The sequence below is a fragment of the Lingula anatina genome, chromosome 3, assembly GCF_051362555.1.
Source record: "Lingula anatina isolate TDL-2025a chromosome 3, LinAna3.0, whole genome shotgun sequence".
Classification (NCBI taxonomy): Eukaryota; Metazoa; Brachiopoda; class Lingulata; order Lingulida; family Lingulidae; genus Lingula; species Lingula anatina.
In genome coordinates, this window is record NC_141769.1 from 25,098,994 (window position 1) to 25,119,331 (window position 20,338).

Consider the following 20,338-nt stretch of genomic DNA (forward strand, 5'->3'; position numbering starts at 1 on the left):
TCCTTCAGAAGAAATTTTCTTACACCATAATAAAGATAGCCCCGCTCTTCTAAATATAAACTAGTTTATTTCTCCCATTTCAACTAATAATATTTTTGAACATAATATTTATGTGAATGGTTGCTGATAACAAAATACACATATAATTTAATGCAACAAATACGTTAACAGTGTCATTGTTTTAATTTGTTGTAAGCAGCCTTATGATAATGGCGACTCCCAGGTGTGAAAGCGGCGCGCAGGTATAAAATATGTTTTAAGAAACAGAACGTAACAGATAAAGACATTCTTTGACGGGGCTTATTTACTTTTTATTATATGGAAAGCTCTATCAACAGTGCACATGTACCTTTAACTGCATTACAAGATTGATTTGTTCATTTCCCCTTCCATACATGTACTGTACATACAGTACTGTAGGGTACAGTATGTACCTGTTGTAGCGATTTGGGGGGAGAAAGCACCAAGGCTCGAACGGGATTCGAGCCCGGCACTCTCGCAAACCGTTCGACCGCTCTTACCGACTGAGCTACCAGTATCAACAATTTATTAAATTTTAAAGCAAATCTCCATCTGAATGTGTTAAAGGTACACTTCACGGGCGTGAAAATCACCAAAAATGCTTATTTTTGCCATCCAAAAACAAGTCAACAGACTGTTGACAAACTATTTTTGGTTCCAATAAAGTATAAGTTTTGGTAGGAGTTTCTGAAGATATCTGTTTTTCTTTGCAGAGGGTAGAAGCATTTGCTGTTGTTTGCTGTGTTGTTGTCAACTAGCTGTCAGTGTTTGACGTATACTGTAATCATTGCCAATAAATCTAGTAAAGAATTTCTTCATCTGTTTTTCAACAGTCATGGTAAATGCCTGTTTTAATCAGTAGTTCACACAAGTTAATCTCTGCACTCCGATATTTCAATTTCCATCTTGAAAGCTTTCTTTAGGTATGCTAATAGTTAAGCTGATAGCACACCTCAGAGGTTACAATCACATATTAGTCTAATTTCGTATGTTAGTGGGAATTTTTTGAAGTACTGGTACAGCTGAAACAAGTTGTGAAGCCCTTCTTCTAAAACATCATAATTTTTTTCTTTAATTTTAAACAAATTAGGAAAAAAACAGATTATTATATTGTCTTTCAAACCTTTCTTAATCTGAACAACACTTTCTGAACACATTGCTAAGTGTATATGCCTATGGCAACATGTCAGTAACTGGCATGAAATGGAAGGTACTCCTGTTTTACTTTAAGTATTTGCACATATTTTGCCTTAAGCAGACATAAAAAAGGAGTGCTCATGCAAGAAATTTGTGCAAATCGGCAACCATATTTGACATGAAAATTCATCCTAGACACTGTGTTGATGGTGCTTTGCTTCTAACTCTATGTCAGGGCTAACCCAAAAGAGCTGTTGTCTTTTGCATCTAGTGGCCCTCCAAATGACAAACTAGTAAGCAAACATTCAATGCAGATCTTAGCTAGATTCCACAGAACAATATGAAACTGTTTTTGTTTTTTTGTTTTTTTTCAGTTACTTGCCCGCCTGGGTACAAAACCAGATCTTATGTATGTAGAACCTCATCTTCTACCCAGTGGTCCACAAAAGAGAGATGTGATAGAGTTATATGGTGATGAAGGATGCGGTAAAACAGAAATGCTGCTCCACATTATCTTAAATACCATTCTCCCACGGAACTGGAGAGGATTTTCTTTCTATGGTCAAGAAGCTGGGATAATTTTGATAGACACCGACTATCACTTCTCCATTTTGAGACTGTCAACACTGTTAGAAAACAGAGTTGATAGAGTTGTCTCAGAAGCTACTGGACTCCAGAAAAATGGAGACTTAATACCCCAGAATGGGGGTATAACCAGTAATACAGGGTACAAAGACTTACCAGAACAAGAAAATCCGAAACTACCAACTCAAACTGACAAGGAAACTTTCATAAAATCATGTCTCAAGCGTTTATTTGTTTTCCGTTGTTCAAGTCCAACACAGCTTATTGCCACACTCCATTCTTTAGATGCTCTGCTTTTGAATAGACCAGAAATATGTATTCTGATGTTAGACAGTTTATCTGCATTCTATTGGATAGATCACAGTAATGGTTGTGACAGTGCAGTAGCAAGGGAGAGTAATCAGAGACAAGTGTGCAAGATTCTGAACAAACTCATAACCTCGTATAATTTAGTAATATTTGCAACAAAACCAGCAATCATTCACAAAAGAAATAACCTAGCCTTGGATAAAACAGAGGAGAAAGATTGCACTGGAAATCCAAGTATTCAAACTGGTGATAAATCTTCTGACCACTGTGAATATTTATGTAAAGCCTGGCAGAAAATGGTTTCTTCTAGGTGGTCATTTAGCAAGGGACAAGGAAACAAAGTAAAACAATCAGTAAATGCACAAATGTTTATTTTAAAACTTTTCAACCTGACATCCAGTTTTCTCTGTCAAGAGAAATTCATAGTTTCTGAAAATGGAATTGAATATATTTGAAAACGGCATAATATCAGTGTAATAAAATGCAAGAGCGCCATTTAAAAAGTTATTGGTGAGGTTTCCAAATTAAATGCAAGCAATTTTATACCAATTTAAGCGTTTTAATTTCTTTGCAAAATACACTGCTACTGCTGTATTTCTCAGTACAAAAGAAATTCAAAATAATTGTCCAATGTTTTTCTTAGACATTATTCAATATTCACATATAATTACAGCCTACTTTGAAGTGAGAGTGATAACAAAATTTGTGATTTAAGACAATTGTTCTACTTTGTCATGATGAGTAAACTTGGTATATTGATATCCCTTTGTAGTATTCAGTGAAGACAATGAAGTCTGGAACATGCAAATACGAATGTAATATTTGCAATTGGTCAACAGTGTTTTACTACATAATTGTTTAAGAGTTAAAAAGGCAAGCTGCATCAATTTTGTTAAATTTCCAACCAAAAATTTAAAGAAAGGAGCAGTCTAAAGTTCTTTTATGGCTGATCGAGTGATCTATTCAGTTCATCCTTTGGCATGTCGAATTTATTTGAGTCGTATAAGAAACTAGTAGAAGTGGTTTACATGTGTTACTGTGAATCCGCACTCCATCGATGCTCGGTTCGTATGTATCTTTAAAGATTATCTTATTAAAAGTGCAAATAATTCAAGTATTTTTCAAACTTGCAGTTCGTTTTGCTTTACAACACATTTCTCTTTGGAATAAATTGTATTTTTATTTTGGACCCACCAGCCTTTGCTCCAATTTTCTATCACTTGCCATAACGCTATTATAATCTAGGAAAAATAAAAAATCATTAATTAAAAACTAATTTGAATGCTTGAGTGTGGGTTGTCCAGATTCTACCATCACTTCAAGAACCAACTTTCTGGTTGTGCAGGATTCAAAATTGTATCAAGATGGAAAAGCAGTGGCAAGGAGAATCAGAAGGTGATAAATGTGGTCATTTTTGAAAACATTTGTTCAAGGCATTTATCTGCTTAAAAAGTAAAAACAAGTTTTGCTTGCCTTTAGATAAGTTCAACAAGAAGTAATTGATGTACTTTTAGGTTTAAAAAAAGTGTTTAAAACCTTAGTATATGCCCTGGCCCTTTAACAAAACATACAGGTACAGCAGAAACAAACAAATTGAAATTTGCTAATAACAAAACATTTATTCAAGAATCAATATAAATGCTGTGCCACACATATGAAACTCAAACAGCATGTTATCTACATTGGTGATATACTAGTATAACATTCTGAACCAGAGTTCGTTTACTCAACAACTTCAGCTGAAACACTGCCACTATAAGAAATGTCCAATGTATACCCCTGCAATATACAATTATTCTGTGTGCTCATTAAAAGGCCCTTTATTTCATTTAGAAACTAACACACTTCTTCTGTTGCTTCAAACAAAAACAAAAAATTGCTGTTTGCACTCAAATTATTTTTCTTTGAAAAGGAATAGAGACATACTACCCCTGTAGATGTGACCACTACATCAAAAAATAACCAACTGCTGCATGTTTTCCAAATAGATCTGAATGGCATCACTTGAAATTAACAGAAAGTCACTGCTGCATGTGGTTGACATATGAATGCTATTTGGCCTTAGCTAGAGTTAGTATTTCTTGGAGGATCTGATCCTTTGTTTTACTGGCCAGTGACATACTTGATTCTTTACCAAATTCTGAAAAGAAAAGATAAATGTATCAAATGATAAACTGAAGAATATATTTCAATCAAATGTAAATGCTGAAACAAATTGATGTGAAAGTGAATGATGCAGGGGCATGAAAGAATATAGCCAAAGGCTACATCTCATATTTTTGGGAAAAATGTTATAGAATGAAACTTTAAAAAATTATACGAATAAATTTTAAAATTACTACTGATGTTGTTACTGATAGGAAATTTGACAAATGTGCCTGATGACACTGCACTGAAAGAATTGAAAGAATGTCCAATTGATGTCAAAAATCAGACTTATGATAAGTAATGTCCATACCTCTAAAAGTGCAAAAGATTATAGATAGTTACAGGACAACTACGTTCAGAAAATAGTGGAGGCAATTTTAGACAGCTTGTTTCAAAATCTTGATTAACCCCCTGAATGCGATACTTACCATATCTTGCATAAAGTACAGGTTGTACACCTTGGCACTCTCTTATTAAAATGGGAAACCTTGGGTTGGCCTGTTTTAAGGGCACATAATGATTTTCGATAAATTCCCTGAAAAATTAGTTACACATGAATATGAGACTTATCAGTTACAAGATATGATGTTATACATGAAATAAGAGATAAATGTTCTTTGTTTAAAATATATCTGTAAATAATGTATTTCAATTACAAGTTCTTTCTTCATGAATAGTTATCATGGTGTAGTAACAGATACTAGTAGTACAAGCATGTAACCATCTACTAAGGTATGATCTACATCACATCATACTAGTACACATTAATGATAAGTGGCAAATGTTAAGGATGGTTTGCCTTCTAGAAAATTTAGTAACAGGCTGATTTGTAGCACTGGATTCATGCATTAGCACTCCTCTTGTCGATTTTTTAAAATTTACACTGTGCTGACATATCAATATCGTCAAAAGAAATGATAATCATAATGCATGAATTTCGTGCAAGCCGGTTTGTTGTGGATGTTTCATTGGCCTTTACAAGATGCTGAAGCCTGTGCTTCAGAAATTCACTGACTGCTGATGGTGGGCTATGATAATGATAATCCAAAAATGCGTAAAAGAGATGTTAAAATGTCTTTTAACTATTTTTAAGTTATTGCTCTGTGCAATAAAGTACATATGCATATCACTCATGAGAGCACAATTTTTGTGAAAAGAATACACCTCCGTTTTAATGTTTTGCTTAGATTTCCTGGGGAATCTCAAGTTAGGCAGAGCTAGCATCCACGTCTAAGACGAACAAGGTGACAACGTGCATTGCCATTATATTTAGCTCAAATTTTGCGAACGAAGCCGAGATAAACACTCAGAATTTATAAGTAAAAAAAACAGTAACAACTTGACATTTCTATATTTACAATAAAAAACATACGTATGTCTTACCTAACACCCTGACTTTGTGGCGATTTTTGACAGAGATGGATTCGAAGCTCTTTTAAATGGTTACCAAATTTTGCTATCTTTCCGGCAGCCATTACGCTAGCTTGATGAATAGATTTGCCCGTTGGGTGGCAAACAATGCAAGACAAGACTCTTATATCATTAAAATAATAAATAAACGCCATAGAATATTCTACTTTACAACAAAATCATTTTATTTACATACATTTTTAATTGTGAAAATTATTATTAAGTCAAGATCAATATATATTACATACGATTGTTAACAGTGTTGAGCTTTTCCCTGTTAAAACACCTGTAGCCCTCTATCTGTAGAGCATTACAACCCATGAAAACTAACTGAAAAAGAAACACAGTCTTCGCAAAGCCATTTAAAGTCGTTTGGGCAGAAAAAAAATATTGATCAATTTATTTTTAAACATAAGTCCGAGCTGAGGCAAGAAATATTATGCAAGCCCGAAAGTGAGCTGGGTGAGTTAACAAATACAATATTTCGAATTACATTTTAAAACAATTTGCTTAATGGCATTACTCAGCCTTTAGTATTTATACATATACGTAAACTTCTCTATTAAAATTTGTGTAGCTATGATGGATTTAGTTAAACATATGCCACAGTAATGTTGTATAGCAGTAGAATACTGAAATTAACTTAAATGCAAGTTAGCAGCATTCGTCTTTGTTCGCTTTGTCTGATCCTCGATCTATGCATTGTTCTATTTTTTATTAAAACCAAATTTGACGCAACACACACACACAAACATTTATCATAGTGCATTGTTTGATTATTCATGTATTCACAGTGAAGTCAGAAGTCCACAATTCGTTTGTTATTTTCTGCAGCATTTACTCATACAGTCGCAGTTCCAGCACTGTTGTCTACAACAAGACCCAGTTGAACAATTTTGAAGGTAACAGTTTGCATGCTTGCCTTATGCATTACGAGCATATAAGATAATTACCTTTTTGTTATGGCAATAGATATCAACACAAACACTTACATGTAAGATAATTCAGATATAGGTAATAGTCTAAAATAATATCATAACTTAATCTCATTCTATATATGTCATTTTGATTTTCTTTCAGTTCACTAGCTTCATAATGGACTTTCCTGGGGCACCTGATAATGGATACACTGACAGCTCTCTGGGAGGCAACTGGACCAGCACACCAACAAAGTGTAAAGATATTTCTGCTCCAGTTCAAGATACACAAGATGTTGACTGTGACATGGGAACTAATCAGATGTTGATGCATGTTGCAGTGTCAACAGCAGTGATTCCTGAGGATACACAGACAACCAGTGGTGCCCAGCGACCTGCTGAACCATGTGGCACCACTTACCTAACAAACACACAGACAACCAGTGGTGTCCAGCAACCTGCTGAACCGTGGGCCACCACTTACCTAACAAATACACATGCAACCAATAGTGACATGAAAAATGCTGAAATGTGTGGAAACACTTATGAAACAAATGAGTTGTTGTCAAAGATTAAGCAAGAATTCCCCTTGGAATGTGATTTCATGAATGTGCCAAATGACAATCTTGAAAGTTATAAATTTTTAGAAGAAAATCATGTAAAAGAAGAAAACCATGTGTTCAATTTGATGTTGACCGAGGCTTTAAGTTCTTTTCAGTTGGGACTGGATGACTCTTTAGAAGTTCACGATGAGGTGCTAGAAACAAAAGATGTACAGCCAAAAAGAGAGCAATTCAATTGTAAACACTGTGACAAATCCTACAATTCCCAAATAAGTAGAGATTCTCATGAGAAAAGGCATCCATCAACAAAAAGAGACAAAAAGAAGAAAAGAGCATCTTTCAAGAGAGCAAACGTTCAACTTCTTGCACCAAAATTTTCAGACAGCAGACAAAGCACACATACTATTCCAAGGAGTCATAAAAGCAAAAATGAATTTGTAGACAAGCAAAAAAATGGTAAAATTAGAAAAATTCAAAAGAAAAAAAATGACCCCAAAATTTGTAAAAGAAAAAGCAGTCCAGTTGACCCGCAGAGAAACAAACAGGACAAGGTGCATACTTCTACTGAAACTAAAATTCAAGTGACTTGCAACAAATGTGGGAAATCATTTGCAAGTCAGCGCTATTTAAAGATACATGACCGCTGGCACACTGGAAAAGATCTCAAAAAGTGTGAGCACTGTGGAAAGACCTTCGTATCCAACTCACATCTCAATGAACACATTGGTACAGTTCACTCTGACATCAAAAGCAGTGGAAATGATAATGGTATAAATCAAGTGAAAAAGATAAGGTGTAAAATTTGTGAAAAAAGATTTAGAAGTGAAAGTGACCTGCAGGGACACCTACAGAGTGGAGTGCATTCTGCCACGGAGATTACCAGTGGAGTGGCTTGCGAGGATTGTGGAAAAACATTCGCAAGTCTGAGGTCCTTAGAAACGCACAAACGAAGGCACACTGGAGAAAATCTCCACACGTGTGAGCAGTGTGGAAAGGTATTTGCCTCCAAGTCTCAGATCAATGCGCACATTAGTAAAGTTCACAACAATTTCGAACCCCCTTGCATATGTAGCATCTGTGGCAAGACCTTCGGGCAGAAGTACATGAAGGAGCACATGACGAGGATCCATGGAAGTGAGGGTGCCCAGAAGTTTGAGTGTTATCTTTGTGGGAAGGCTTTCTCTAAGAAATATCTAAATGAACATATGAGACAAGTGCATGGAAACCAACAATATGTAAAAAATGTTATGTGCACTTACTGTGGCAAGATGATAAGTCAGAAATACGTTAAAACTCATGAGAAATTACATACTGGGGAAAATCTGCTGAAGTGTGAACAGTGCGAGAAAACATTTGCTAAAACTTCCCATCTCAAATCACACATGGAAACCCATACGCCAGGATTTCACGTGTGCGAGATGTGTGGGAAGCAGTGCACCACAGGCTCAAACTTGAAGCGTCACATGAGGCAGCATAATGATCCGGAGTCGTACACTTGTAAGCACTGTGGTAAGGTTTGCTCAGATAAAGCTTACCTTCGTTGTCACGAGAAGATACACACGGGGGAAGGATTGTTTCACTGCGACGTCTGCAACAAGACCTTTGTCCGTTTATCACATCTACGCGATCACCAGCAATCTCACAACACTGCTGCTGTTTTAACCTGCAAGTATTGTAGCAAGGTCTTTAAAGGGCAAATTGCATTGAGAAAGCATGAAATATGCCACACCAGAGAGAGGACTTTCCCATGTTTGGTATGTGGAAAGTTGTTCTTTACTGCATCCCTGTGTAGAAGTCATGAACGTAGCACACATTTTGCTGAAAAAGATTTCATGTGTAGTTACTGTGGAATGAAGTTTTCAGCTAAAGGGAGGCTACGGGATCATGAAAGGATTCACACCGGAGAAAAACCATTCCCCTGTAATTTTTGTGAGAAGACCTTCAGGTTGAAAAGAAATTGTAAGCTCCATGAAATGATGCACAATGGAATAAGAAAACACTTCTGCCAGTTTTGCAGCAAGGGTTTCTTCCTGAAGTCTCACTGTCGAAGACACGAACTACATTCTCACATGAATAGCATAGATAAGCCCTTCCATTGTCAGTACTGCCCAAAGTCATTCACTCAACAACGAGGTGTTGATTTACACGAGCGTTTAATACATCCAAATGGACAGACTATTATTTACGACTGCAGTAAATGTGGGAAAGTATTAAAAAATAAGTGTAGTCACAGGAAGCATATTCGCCACTGTCAAACGAAAGGGACGTATAAATGCAAATTCTGCGCAGAGAGTTTGAACACTAAGCTACAACTGGTCATCCACGAGAAGTTACACTCGGCACCGAAGCCACATGAATGCGAGGTTTGCCAGAGATGCTTCACGTACAAAGTTCACCTGCGTAACCACATGAAACTTCACAAAAGGGAGAAGGATGCCCTTCAGCTTCATACACAAACAGTATCAGAGCTATGTCTTTCAGACGCATCCCTTGAAGTTGTTCAAACTTCATAGTTGAAACACAGCTTAACTAGTTGAGCATCAGACTGTGTCCACCACACATGATTTAAGGAGAAAGTTTTTTAAAAAGAGGGCTTTGACAAAATTTACTTCTAATTTTTAACGTTACATCTACATGGATTACATGTACTACTTTTATTTAATTCCTTTTACAGTTACAGTTTAGATATGGAAATCGTTTATATATAGTCTTTTTAAGCATATTGAGATATGCAGAGGTAACAAATAAGATATTGCTGCATTCCTGGTCCCAGTCTTGGGACAAGTTACAAGTGGTGCTTTTTTATTTATTTATTATTTTTTAAAACTGTTTTTAGAACACAAATTGGTGCTGTGTATCATAACGCATAATTATGTTTGATAGATAGATAGATGTTTAGTCTAGTGGATAGAGAAAATATCTGGTTTATGAATTACAGTTTTCTACAAGGTTGTGTTTGATTAGTAATTAAAGAGTTAATGATATTGACTGTTGTGTGTACTGGTTAGCGAGAAAGGTTTTGAGATCACAGCCAAGAGTGAACCCAGCTGGTGATTGGTCTTTATCATGTAAGAAAAAAACTTACATGATAAAGTAGATCTGAAACCTTGAATTACTTTAAGAGAAGGAGATTATAGTTTTCTTGTTACTTATCTCTAATCCTTTTCTAAGTATTATTAATGTAGGAATTAAGTTTTGTATAGTAGACGTTTTAACATTGTAGAGTGCATGCAAAGTTCTACATATTTTCATTTGTGTAAGGTAATATTTCAATTTATGTAGGTTTTCACTTTATTGATATATATTGTGTGTGTATGTGAAGTGGATAGCATTTTGTATAGGTAAACAGTGCTGGAAATGTGGGTAGACTGGACTTTTTACACTTCATTTAATTTAGTACGTAAACAGTTAGTAGCATGCCCCTGATGTAACCTCTGTTTGGTGCTCAAATTTTAAAAGCCACTCCTCTCTCCTGCTATATCACTATAGTTATAGACATGGCTATTGGCAAAACTGGGAATGTCATCATTCCCTTGAATTTGGCAAAGTGACATGATTTTCAATTCCAATATTGAAAAAGAATAATGTTAATGACTCTATCTTTTCAACGGTCAAAACTTATCAAACATTCAGATACATAATTTTTTAATCACAAAAACAATATTTCTGGATAACATTTGTGGTGCTTTTACTGTATTGAAAAGAATTATAGAGAAGCCCTCTTTATTTTGTTGTTACCACTCACAAGGAATGTTCTAATTTAAAGAAAAGATGGAGTAATTACCATATTTTGTGTACTATATTAAAGTAACAAGTTCTACATCATTAGTTTTGTATAGTAGTACATTGTAGTCTAGTTGGCAGGTACATGTATAAAAAGTATAAGATGCACACGGTGGCATTTGGTTTTGCATTATGGACAGAATTTTGAGTCTAAGTTATATTTTACAAAAACCATAATACATATATAGTTTAAAATTGACAGGAATATCAATTCATGACTTCAAAAACAGAAAAACATTGATTAGTTTTTGAGAAATTGATAACTGATCGCCATTATGGAGGAAAGAAAGGACAGTCAACTTGTAAACTGCTCTGTTAGTGAGTTTCAAACAGCAAAAATAGATTGGAATGATTATTTAATTAATCTAGTTTTTTTTCTTTAAATACAAAAGGTGATATTTGAAAAATATAAGTTTAAAATTCTGAAGTTTAAAAATGTCTGATTATGGTCAGAAAATGTGTCCACAGTGCAAAACTTATACATGGGCAATAAAAACAAGATGCCCTTTGTCACAACTCACCATTTCCATGGAAAATTAAATATCTCGCAGTGCACAAGTAATATGTAGTTGTCTTTAATATTGAATCAAATATATGTGGTATTTGTGTCCTGATCATATGAAATTTTCAAATGTAAAGAAATCAAAAGTTACCCTTTCTGAAAAAGAAGACTTCAGTGGTTATATGCATAAATGAGTTCTTGATTTTAAAGAGCCTCTTGACGAAAATGAATACGTTGGAATACGTTATGGACGGATTTTGATAACATTTTTGGAAATTATTGGGAGAAGATCAAATAAGAAACTATTACATTTTTGTTGTGATCCATTTAACGATTAACTAGTTGATTAACAATCTCTCTTTGTCTCCTAGCAAAATTATGCAAAAAGATACAGATAATTATATAACAATGATAGAAGTTTAAAGATGGATCACAAATGCCCTAGATTTTGGTGATGCTTAATTCTAATTAAAATCAATACTTTTGAGATTTGAGCTAATTGCATTGATAAATTAATAATGGAACTGAAAATAATTAATTAGTCAATTCATATTTAATTAACATTAATGCCAATGGTGTAAATATTGGCCAGTTTAAATAACGAGAACTGAGCTGCCTTGGCAGAGGTCTGCGCTTTTCTAGGATATGATTTCGTTTCAATGAGTCCATATTAACTGCCATTTTGGGTATAATTTGATATAAATTATTTCGTTTAAGAAATGACATTTTACACTGGCGGACTAATACCTGATATCTATGAAGGACAAGAAAGCTAAAATACCGGTACCTTATCCGATAATAACTCATAAAATTCAGTGGTAATAAACTCTGGACATCAATTATTACAATCTCCGTACACATTGTAATCACTAACTGATTTTGGAACAATTTCACGTGCGAATGACAAAATACGTTTTTATTATTCCGGTTATTAGAACTGGCTCTTAGAGTTTCTAACAACTGGCTTCCAACAACAGCCCAGTAAAACAAACGAAAAGGAAACGAAACTTTTCTCCGGTTTCCACGATACAGATTGCGTACAGCAACACCACACTAAGACAGTTGGGCAGAGCAACATCACGATACCCTTGAGATATACCAGGGCCACAGTGATGTATATATATACAGATAGCCTGTTGATTGATTTTTCTCTGGCTAATTATCTTGTCAGGTTTTACGTACGTATGTAGGTCGTGCAATATACGCACGCGTGTTGCTTCTCTTTTAAGTCGGACATAACTTGTTTTAGAAGCATACAATGCAAAAAAAGTTTAGTGTTGATGAGTTGTACATCGGACATTTCAAGATGAGAATCAGTTTTATTGATTTGTTTACTGCAAAAAGAAAACATATTTATCATATTGAGCATGGACCCACGAAAGAATGATTAGTGTGTCCTAGAGTTGATAAGGCAAAAGTCGTTAAATTTATGCAAGTTTACTTTCAAATATTAATTAATGCGCGATATGCATTCTGCATATGAATAGAAAAAAGAGAAATCCTTTTCAAAGGCTGGTGCGAATATGTATTTTGTTTGAATGTGGCACATAAGTCTTGAATCCACACCGTCACTGCATCTGTCTTTCATTAAACCGTAGAAATCCTGAGTACTTAAAAATGCAAACAACTTGTTTATGCGACCGTCTCATTCTTTCTTTAAAGGTGGCAGACGTGCTGGGAGTCGCTGTGGAATGTTTTGATCGAATGGGTTGCTCACTGGTGGTAAATCATGTGGCACGGTGGCGCCACCAGTAGCCGAGATGTGAAGCCCATCATCAGAAACAGAATGTTCGCCAGCTTTTCCAAACTTATCCTCGTGTGAACTGTCTGTGTCTTTTGATTGAAGCCTGTCGGAGCCCGAATGAGAAGGATTCGTTGAAAATTGCTTCAGTGTCGGGGGGATGGGTATGGCACAAGTCGTCGGAGGAACGTATGGAATCTCACTGGAACCTTCTTCTTGTGGGTCTTCTCTGCTGTCGTTTATATCTTTCTGAGTTGAAGATGGGTCTCCATTTTCATCGCCTGCTGGGGAAGTTTGAATTTTCCTCCTGAATTTAAATGTACATAAGCAGGTAAATCAATCATTGGTATACGCACTATGCGTCTTCATGAAAGAATAGGTGAATAGGTTCTGCCAGACTTTTAAGCATATCAACTGTTACAGAAACTATACTTTGTAAATGGCGACCTCAACCTATTGAAATGATAGTTAGAGATTGGCCCACAGCTTGCATTGTTTAAATGTACACGAGAGCGGCTCCTAACATTCATATATAGTGGGCATGAAGGGCACAACTTGAAGGGTGGTCAAGTGATCATGACATGAACACATGGTGGGCGTCTCGATAGTCCGAAGGTTCGTTGGTCCCAAGGTTCATTCCTCCAAAAAATGGTAACAATTTCAACGGTTTTTTAATCGAAGGTTCATTGGTCTGAATGTTCTATAATTAACATTCGGACCAATGGACCTTCGGACTATTGAACCTTCGGACTATTGCTACGGCGACAACACATGCATGTCACTTGCTTAAACAGGAGCGCAATTTCAGTGCTTGCCATTTGTGCTATTTTCCGTCAATATAAGTCTGCAAATATGTAAAGCTAACATCAGAAATAAAAAGAATTTCAAGTAATTAGTCTTCACCTTTTCTTTCGTTTCAAAACCCACAAGGCCGTTGCTATGACAACTCCGCAGAGCAAGATGACACCGGTGACAGCGGGTAGAATTATAGTGAGACCTTGTTCAGAACCTTCGGGATTCATTTCACGTGCAGCTCCACCGCCACTGTCATTCTGAAAGGTGATCAAAGTTAAAATCATATACGTGAAAAATATCAGACCCGTAACGTAAAGTTCATTATGAAATCCGCAGTGTATGCTGATGTGTGATGTTGTTATAGATGGTGATATCGGTTTTAAAACTTCTGATATGAACAAATGACCTCACAAATAATCATGAAAAAGAATTTAACAGTATATATATATATATATTGATTGCATGTGTTTCGGCCAAAATTCTAACAAAAAATCATTAGATATTTCTTTTAAAAAGGTAACTTACAGTCCCTGTTTCAGTAGTAGTTTCAACAGTGGGATTGCCAGTGCGTTGACCCTTTTTCCCTGTCGACCAAGTCAACACCGGAGACTCAGGTGTAGTTTCAACAGTGGGATTTCCAGTGTGTTGCCGCGTTTTGCCTGTCGACCAAGTCAACATCGAAGACTCAGGCGTTGTCTTAATGGCTAAATAGTCGGTGCTAGATCGTACTCTTTCTGTCGTCAACATCAACTCCGGCATTTCAGTGGTGGTTACATTTTCACCTAGAAAAAAGTAATATGGCTGTTATGTCCACATATTATTGTCAATATACACTTATTAAATAAAGATTTGAGAAATGTCATTACATGTATGCTCTTATATGATGCATTATTTTCTTTATCTCTTGCAGTTAGTCCAAAGTATGATCCTTATTGCAAAGAACCAAAAATCATCATTATCGTGTCATCTATGATACTTGATCGAAACAATTTTTTTCATTAATCCATAGGTTGTGGGAACAGAAAATCTTTCTGCAAAGGAAACATGTCAATATAATAGTGACTGTAAACTCCATTTCTAAGTCTCAGTCCTCAAGCCATGATTGTGTCACGAACGTAAATATTGGTTTAGGTTTGTTTACATCATATCTTGTTATTTTCCTATTTCAGAAGCGAAAGAAAGATAACCCCTGCCAGTCAATACAACCTAAGATAGCCTATAGATAGAAAAGTGCTTTCATGTCAGTGTTAGCAACCTTTTACAGAAAAAGTTTCATGATATCAACGGCCTGTGGACTGCTAACCCCAAAATCTGTTCTCAACTTTTAGACCAAAATCTCAGTCTACTTTCACCCAAGATAAATCATAAGGGCCCAAACAAATTAAACATTGCGCCCTTTTTTATCGAACACCAATATTTACCATATTTCAGTGGAATACTATTAATTTTCCTTGAAATAAATTAAACCATATATTTTGTCTTAAGGATTAGACCTATTCTTGAGCCCCGACGCCAGAAATCGTTGGGAAGCAGACTTTAGGTGTGCACTCATTCTGAATGTTACATAAGCAAAACGAACTTTCATACACAAACAGTGTCATCGACTAGTAAGTCCATTAACAAAATGCTACGGAAAATAATTTAAAACTTTAGAAATAAAAAAGTCATTCTCTAATTTTCGAATATTTATCAGAATGATGAATGAGGCTCAGTCAACAGCCTTTTGTGAAAGAAGAAGATTATGATTAATCCAACATAACATACCTGTATAACAGAAGTTAATTATGCATCATTTAAAATTCACAATATGCCGCATTGATTTTTCGTGTAACTCTTCTTTAATTGCTGAGTTCTTTTATATGTACTTAATAAATGTAGTTCAAACAATTTGATCAGCTTGTTAAACGTCTTCAAGCAATAAATAATTACCATTAATGAAAGTAAATATTGAAAGAAACTAAAAATATACCTTGCAGACACGAGGCATTATCGAGAAACCGGTCACAGTAACAACCAAGACCATCAGAGAGCATGAAGAGGCCTTGACTGCCATGGCATGGGACAGTTGTGCACTGGCCAGCTGCTGGAATGAACACAGCACCAGGTTATACCGTGAATGTTACTTCCAGTAGACCCATTAACTCCCACCGCCAAATCATTACCCAGACAAAATCAAACGTGATCAGATTAACTTTAAATATTTCAAATTGAAATTGTGAAATTTTGCTTGCAATATAATCAACGTGAATATTAACATGCAGTCTCATGCGTTAGCACTCCTCGTTACCTTCTCTTAAATGTAGTTCTGTTTGTGCAAGCATAACTGATTGTAAGCACCTACATGTATACTGCACGTCAAAGATCGTAAAAAGAAGTGCTAATGATATGAATAAAACAATGTACTACGTGAAGCTCTCTGGCTAATTCATGGCACAAGTATCTGTTGTAAAAGAAAAGTACACGTTATTAATCTACGGTCCTAGAAGAGGGTAAGAACCCACCGTCTGCAGTGTCATTGCATCCCACTACCTCCACCATCCCCGTACAGTTCTGTCCAGGATGTGCCCGGAGAGCTTGCCATGAATTGTATACAAGTATGGTCTGAACTGACCGCACGATGTTCCCACACCCGTCCTGCACGACCCACGTGCGCTTGATGTCCACCCCACAGCGATTGACATTGGTCGAATCTGTGTAGTTAACAGTAATATTACTGTACACAGTACACCGTTCAGAGCTTGTCACGTTTGGTGAACTGAGTTGTCCCATCAGGTATAAAATCACAGATGCATTACCTGAAATGGTACCAAGGTAAATTAAAGTAGTGCATTCATTGATAGATAAGTTGGCCACAATATCAAAATTCCATTAACTGAATTGAAGACTAGAGGCTTAAAATTAAATATACCCCTTTCAGATAACATATTTGACTTTTTTCACCTGAAACAATGACTGCATCTTTAGGAAAGTCCACCTCTGGGGGTAGGGAAGACAAATCCTCATCAATTACGCCATCGTCGTCATCGTCAATACCATTAAAGAGTTCTTCGTCAATTTTCATGTCACAATCGTTATCAACGCCATCTGCCGGCTGACCAGTGTTCGGGACGCATTTAGTCATGTCCAGGTTTGCCAGTCTCAGTCCTCCTGGATAGCCATAAGAAACGGATTCAGCAAACCCGTAGGAGAATACTGAGAAAGTCTGAATAGGGGAAATATGTTCTATGCGATGTGTGCCCTCAGTGATGTTCAGCTGAGCAGCAGTAAAGTCTGTTCCGGGGATGGCCAGCCACGTAACACCACAGAGAGCGGTTCCATCAACTCTAAGACCTTCTTTGGAACTGCTTTTGATGACTATATTTACGAAGTTTTTGTAAACTTTATCAGGAAGATTGGTGGTAGCGATGGTGTAACTGGTCGAGAATTGTTCTATGGCAGGCACAACCATCATGTAAGGATCACTGTCCAGACCATCTGTGTCTTGGCTCTGCGTAAACTGCAACACCATAATGGGCTTACTGGCATTTAGAAACACAGGAGCGTTCTTCGATGCATTGAATTCATAAAAGTCAGACCTATGAAGAATTAAACGCGAGATACCGGTTATGTCGACCACGGTGTCATCAGTACTGCCTACAACCCGAACAATATCCCCACTTTGCCGGTAAGCTGATGGAACAACTGTGAACGTATAGCCCCATCTATCGACTGGATACATCTGTTCTACCAAATGATCACAACCTATAATTCCACACGGAATATTGGCGCATTTATTTCCTGACACAACTGCCAGTGGTTTTGATGAATTGATCCTCGTACCTGTAATGTCGCTGGTAGATTGGATTTGAATGGTCTCAAGTCTATTCAGAATGATATGTTTTTTAGAACTTACAGTGTGACCCATAACTGTGATATTAGTGCCATTAACAGGAGTAATGTCTATATGCGTACTGTTGTGAACGCCAGCAAGTCCTATTAGCGCAGGATAAAAACTTGAACAAACGCTATAGCTACCAGCAATGTACTCCTGTCCTAGAATATCCACAGGGAGAGCTAGAAATGCGTCCAAACTATAAGATTCTGCATTGGAACCATAGGCAATGAAGTCTTCGTCAGCGGATAAACGGACACCTTTGAAATCTCTGTTTGTGTCTTTCATTGCGAAAATATCAGGAATATTTACCCTGGTTATTGAACCCCTACGTACGCTGACTGTTTTATTACTTTGTGGGAGGTGATGGAGATAGGATGAATGGGCAGTAATACGAACCTGGACTGGAGAAGGGAAGTCGGTTGTAAGAAATACATTTAGGCTGTCATTATTTATGAACGTGTTGTTCATGAAAGCTATAATGAATTCTTTGCCGCTATTATCAGGAACATCTGAAATGAAAGTGCAAGTAAGGTTGAAATGTCTTATGTAGTCATGTTAATGCTTCTTATTTTTAGCACAGTTCACATTATTAAAGGACAAAAGACAGGTTGAACACTGGTTATCATCAAGAGTTGTAAATTGAACAATCATGTAAAAAATACTGAAAAAAGTGTTTGTTGGTACTTCTTAGCTTTCTAAATATCATCTTCTCGCTCAACAATCCTCTTAATCGGTTCACCTCAGGGAGTGATCTGAGTTTAATTTTGTAACCTATATCGACAACACCAGTATTCAGATAATAAATGTAGTCAAATAAATAAATAAACAAATATATAAATAAGCCTACCTATGTTACAGTTCACCAACAATCCAAACGAAAGAACGCAAAAGCATACAGTTAACATTTCCATTCCTAACACCCAGGGTGACTGCGCTGTTGACGTCCGGGAAAAATTGTCGGGGTCGTACAACCTGCATTTAGTAGTTATCCGTAATTACAGAGTAGATGTAAAATACGTGTATACAGTTAACTCTGGTAATTGCTTTTTCTGCAAATAATTTTCCTCCGTGAGATAATGTATTAAATCTACATATCAGAAAGCATGTCTCTTCATATAACCTCTTACGCTCCTAAATTTCTTGTAATTTGTAATTTGTCATTTAATATGAGACAGCCTTCTCAAAAGAATCACGAACTTTTGAGACACCGCATACCAGTAAGCCACCTCTGTTTATAAATTATATCAGTAGCTGATAAGACTTAAACCAATCAGCATACTGTACTAGAATATACATCTTGAACAACCTCAAACAGAAAAACGCGTGGGGTCTGATGAAAGTCACCTTGGCAAAAATGACATCATTGTGTGTTTTATCAGTGGTTGGTTTATAAAATTTTGCACGTCACCATCCATTTCGCACCTACCCATAGTTTGAGTCCATAGGACCCTGAGATTCGAGGTGATTTGAAGAATTGCTTCGTTCTTCTGCCTTGCCAAATATTGAGGTACATGTATAGTGCTATGCCAGTGAGATATGTTGTTACAGGTGGGGAGGGGTGGGGTTCCCCCTACCCTTCCCCTTTATCCTCTATTCCCGCCCAGAATATCCAAATAAAATAACCCCGTCGAAGCTGCCAATAATCATTTAAAATACAGCCCCAGTTCACCTAAGCTCGAAAAACGGTGATATTGAATGATGGGTGATCATCATTACAGAATAAACGATGCAGACTGCCTCATACTAGAAATAAGTGAAAATAATAATATTATTTCAAGGTTTATGTGTAATCCATAACATATAACCCACTAAAATAAGAACGGCAAATGACTTAGAAATTTAAAAAAACTTCTACAGACCTATATTTTAGCCGAATAATGGTAATTTATAGGGTAGATCTATAGTAACTGAGAAGCATGACTGTTTTCATTCTTGCACAAATTATACTCAATTGCCATAAGTACCTTTAGGGTCTTTATCTTAGATTTTTAAAACGCAATTTCTAGAATGTTAATTTTTTTTATCTCTAAGGCGCATACAGATATTTCAATGGAATACACCATATTAAAATAAACGATTATTTTTATTCCTTTTCCGTGTAGGATGTCATAGTGCTGCTGCTGAATTACGATGTTACCAGTTCAAATGTCTCTAAATGGCCAAGTGATGTTAGTGACAGCAGATAAGTTAGTAGCATCTTTTGTGTAAACACTATACCGGTCAACCCCGTTAGTGAGCAGAATGCGTAGTGTCAAGTTCCGTATGGAAATCCTATCTCTAGTGACAGATATTTTCGGGTTCGAGTAGACAAAATACATAGGACTGTAGGTTGCAGAGGCGGGAGGGGGTTATGAAAAAAACATGAAGAGTTTATGTAGGGTATCTATGAAAAAGAAATTTCTTTAAGATTCCTCCTAAATCCACCCCCTTTTCCTTTAATACAGTCTTTTACATTTCCGAAAGTACCGCAGGAGGTTCAAATAGCTTGCTTTTATGTATTTTAGGCCTTGGTATAGAATTAAACGTAATTGTTGAGAGCTTTGCGTTAATCGA

At 36.3% G+C, this 20,338-nt stretch overlaps 4 protein-coding genes across 6 annotated transcripts; 2 read left to right on the top strand and 2 right to left on the bottom strand.

The window, feature by feature from the left end:
- Nucleotides 1-200: 200 nt before the first annotated feature.
- LOC106171488 (DNA repair protein XRCC2) lies at nucleotides 201-3,241 on the top strand. Its single transcript, XM_013551860.2, has 2 exons — nucleotides 201-242; nucleotides 1,533-3,241. Exons 1-2 carry the CDS (start codon nucleotides 204-206, stop codon nucleotides 2,505-2,507), a joined length of 1,014 nt encoding a protein of 337 aa, XP_013407314.2. The 5' UTR covers nucleotides 201-203; the 3' UTR covers nucleotides 2,508-3,241.
- Nucleotides 3,242-3,651: 410 nt separating this feature from the next.
- Nucleotides 3,652-5,725, bottom strand: LOC106171487 (NADH dehydrogenase [ubiquinone] 1 alpha subcomplex subunit 2). The gene is made up of 3 exons (XM_013551859.2): nucleotides 5,584-5,725; nucleotides 4,629-4,735; nucleotides 3,652-4,192 (listed from the first exon to the last, which is right to left on the bottom strand). The coding sequence occupies exons 1-3, from the start codon at nucleotides 5,673-5,675 to the stop codon at nucleotides 4,104-4,106; spliced, it is 288 nt and encodes a 95-aa protein (XP_013407313.1). The 5' UTR covers nucleotides 5,676-5,725; the 3' UTR covers nucleotides 3,652-4,103.
- Nucleotides 5,726-5,903: 178 nt separating this feature from the next.
- Nucleotides 5,904-12,993, top strand: LOC106151622 (uncharacterized). Of its 2 annotated transcripts, none has more exons than XM_087008948.1 (3): nucleotides 5,904-6,072; nucleotides 6,445-6,512; nucleotides 6,691-12,993. In XM_087008948.1, the coding sequence occupies exon 3, from the start codon at nucleotides 6,706-6,708 to the stop codon at nucleotides 9,601-9,603; it is 2,898 nt and encodes a 965-aa protein (XP_086865074.1). In that variant the 5' UTR covers nucleotides 5,904-6,072; nucleotides 6,445-6,512; nucleotides 6,691-6,705; the 3' UTR covers nucleotides 9,604-12,993. The 2 variants fall into 2 exon arrangements, with proteins under 2 accessions (XP_086865074.1, XP_086865075.1); XM_087008949.1 differs by having other exon boundaries at nucleotides 5,912-6,072; nucleotides 6,405-6,512.
- LOC106151623 (uncharacterized) lies at nucleotides 10,182-18,767 on the bottom strand. Of its 2 annotated transcripts, none has more exons than XM_087008951.1 (7): nucleotides 18,633-18,767; nucleotides 16,852-18,294; nucleotides 16,413-16,706; nucleotides 15,881-15,991; nucleotides 14,437-14,693; nucleotides 14,020-14,168; nucleotides 10,182-13,423 (listed from the first exon to the last, which is right to left on the bottom strand). In XM_087008951.1, exons 1-7 carry the CDS (start codon nucleotides 18,694-18,696, stop codon nucleotides 13,021-13,023), a joined length of 2,721 nt encoding a protein of 906 aa, XP_086865077.1. In that variant the 5' UTR covers nucleotides 18,697-18,767; the 3' UTR covers nucleotides 10,182-13,020. The 2 variants fall into 2 exon arrangements, with proteins under 2 accessions (XP_086865077.1, XP_086865076.1); XM_087008950.1 differs by having other exon boundaries at nucleotides 15,881-15,994.
- Between the last annotated feature and the right edge of the window lie 1,571 nt (nucleotides 18,768-20,338).

Excerpts from the sequence above, each read along its gene's own strand:
- LOC106171487 (XM_013551859.2), bottom strand. The coding sequence starts at position 5,675 with ATGGCTGCCGGAAAGATAGCAAAATTTGGTAACCATTTAAAAGAGCTT. Across the intron at positions 4,736-5,583 it reads CCACAAAGTCAGGGTGTTAG|GGAATTTATCGAAAATCATT; the intron begins GTAAGACATACG and ends CTAATTTTTCAG. Across the intron at positions 4,193-4,628 it reads TGTACTTTATGCAAGATATG|AATTTGGTAAAGAATCAAGT; the intron begins GTAAGTATCGCA and ends TTTTCTTTTCAG.
- LOC106171488 (XM_013551860.2), top strand. The coding sequence starts at position 204 with ATGATAATGGCGACTCCCAGGTGTGAAAGCGGCGCGCAG. Across the intron at positions 243-1,532 it reads GGTGTGAAAGCGGCGCGCAG|TTACTTGCCCGCCTGGGTAC; the intron begins GTATAAAATATG and ends GTTTTTTTTCAG.
- LOC106151622 (XM_087008948.1), top strand. The coding sequence starts at position 6,706 with ATGGACTTTCCTGGGGCACCTGATAATGGATACACTGACAGCTCTCTG.
- LOC106151623 (XM_087008950.1), bottom strand. The coding sequence starts at position 18,696 with ATGGAAATGTTAACTGTATGCTTTTGCGTTCTTTCGTTTGGATTGTTG. Across the intron at positions 15,995-16,412 it reads ATGCAATGACACTGCAGACG|CAGCTGGCCAGTGCACAACT; the intron begins GTGGGTTCTTAC and ends TGTTCATTCCAG. Across the intron at positions 14,694-15,880 it reads TAATGCCTCGTGTCTGCAAG|GTGAAAATGTAACCACCACT; the intron begins GTATATTTTTAG and ends ACTTTTTTCTAG.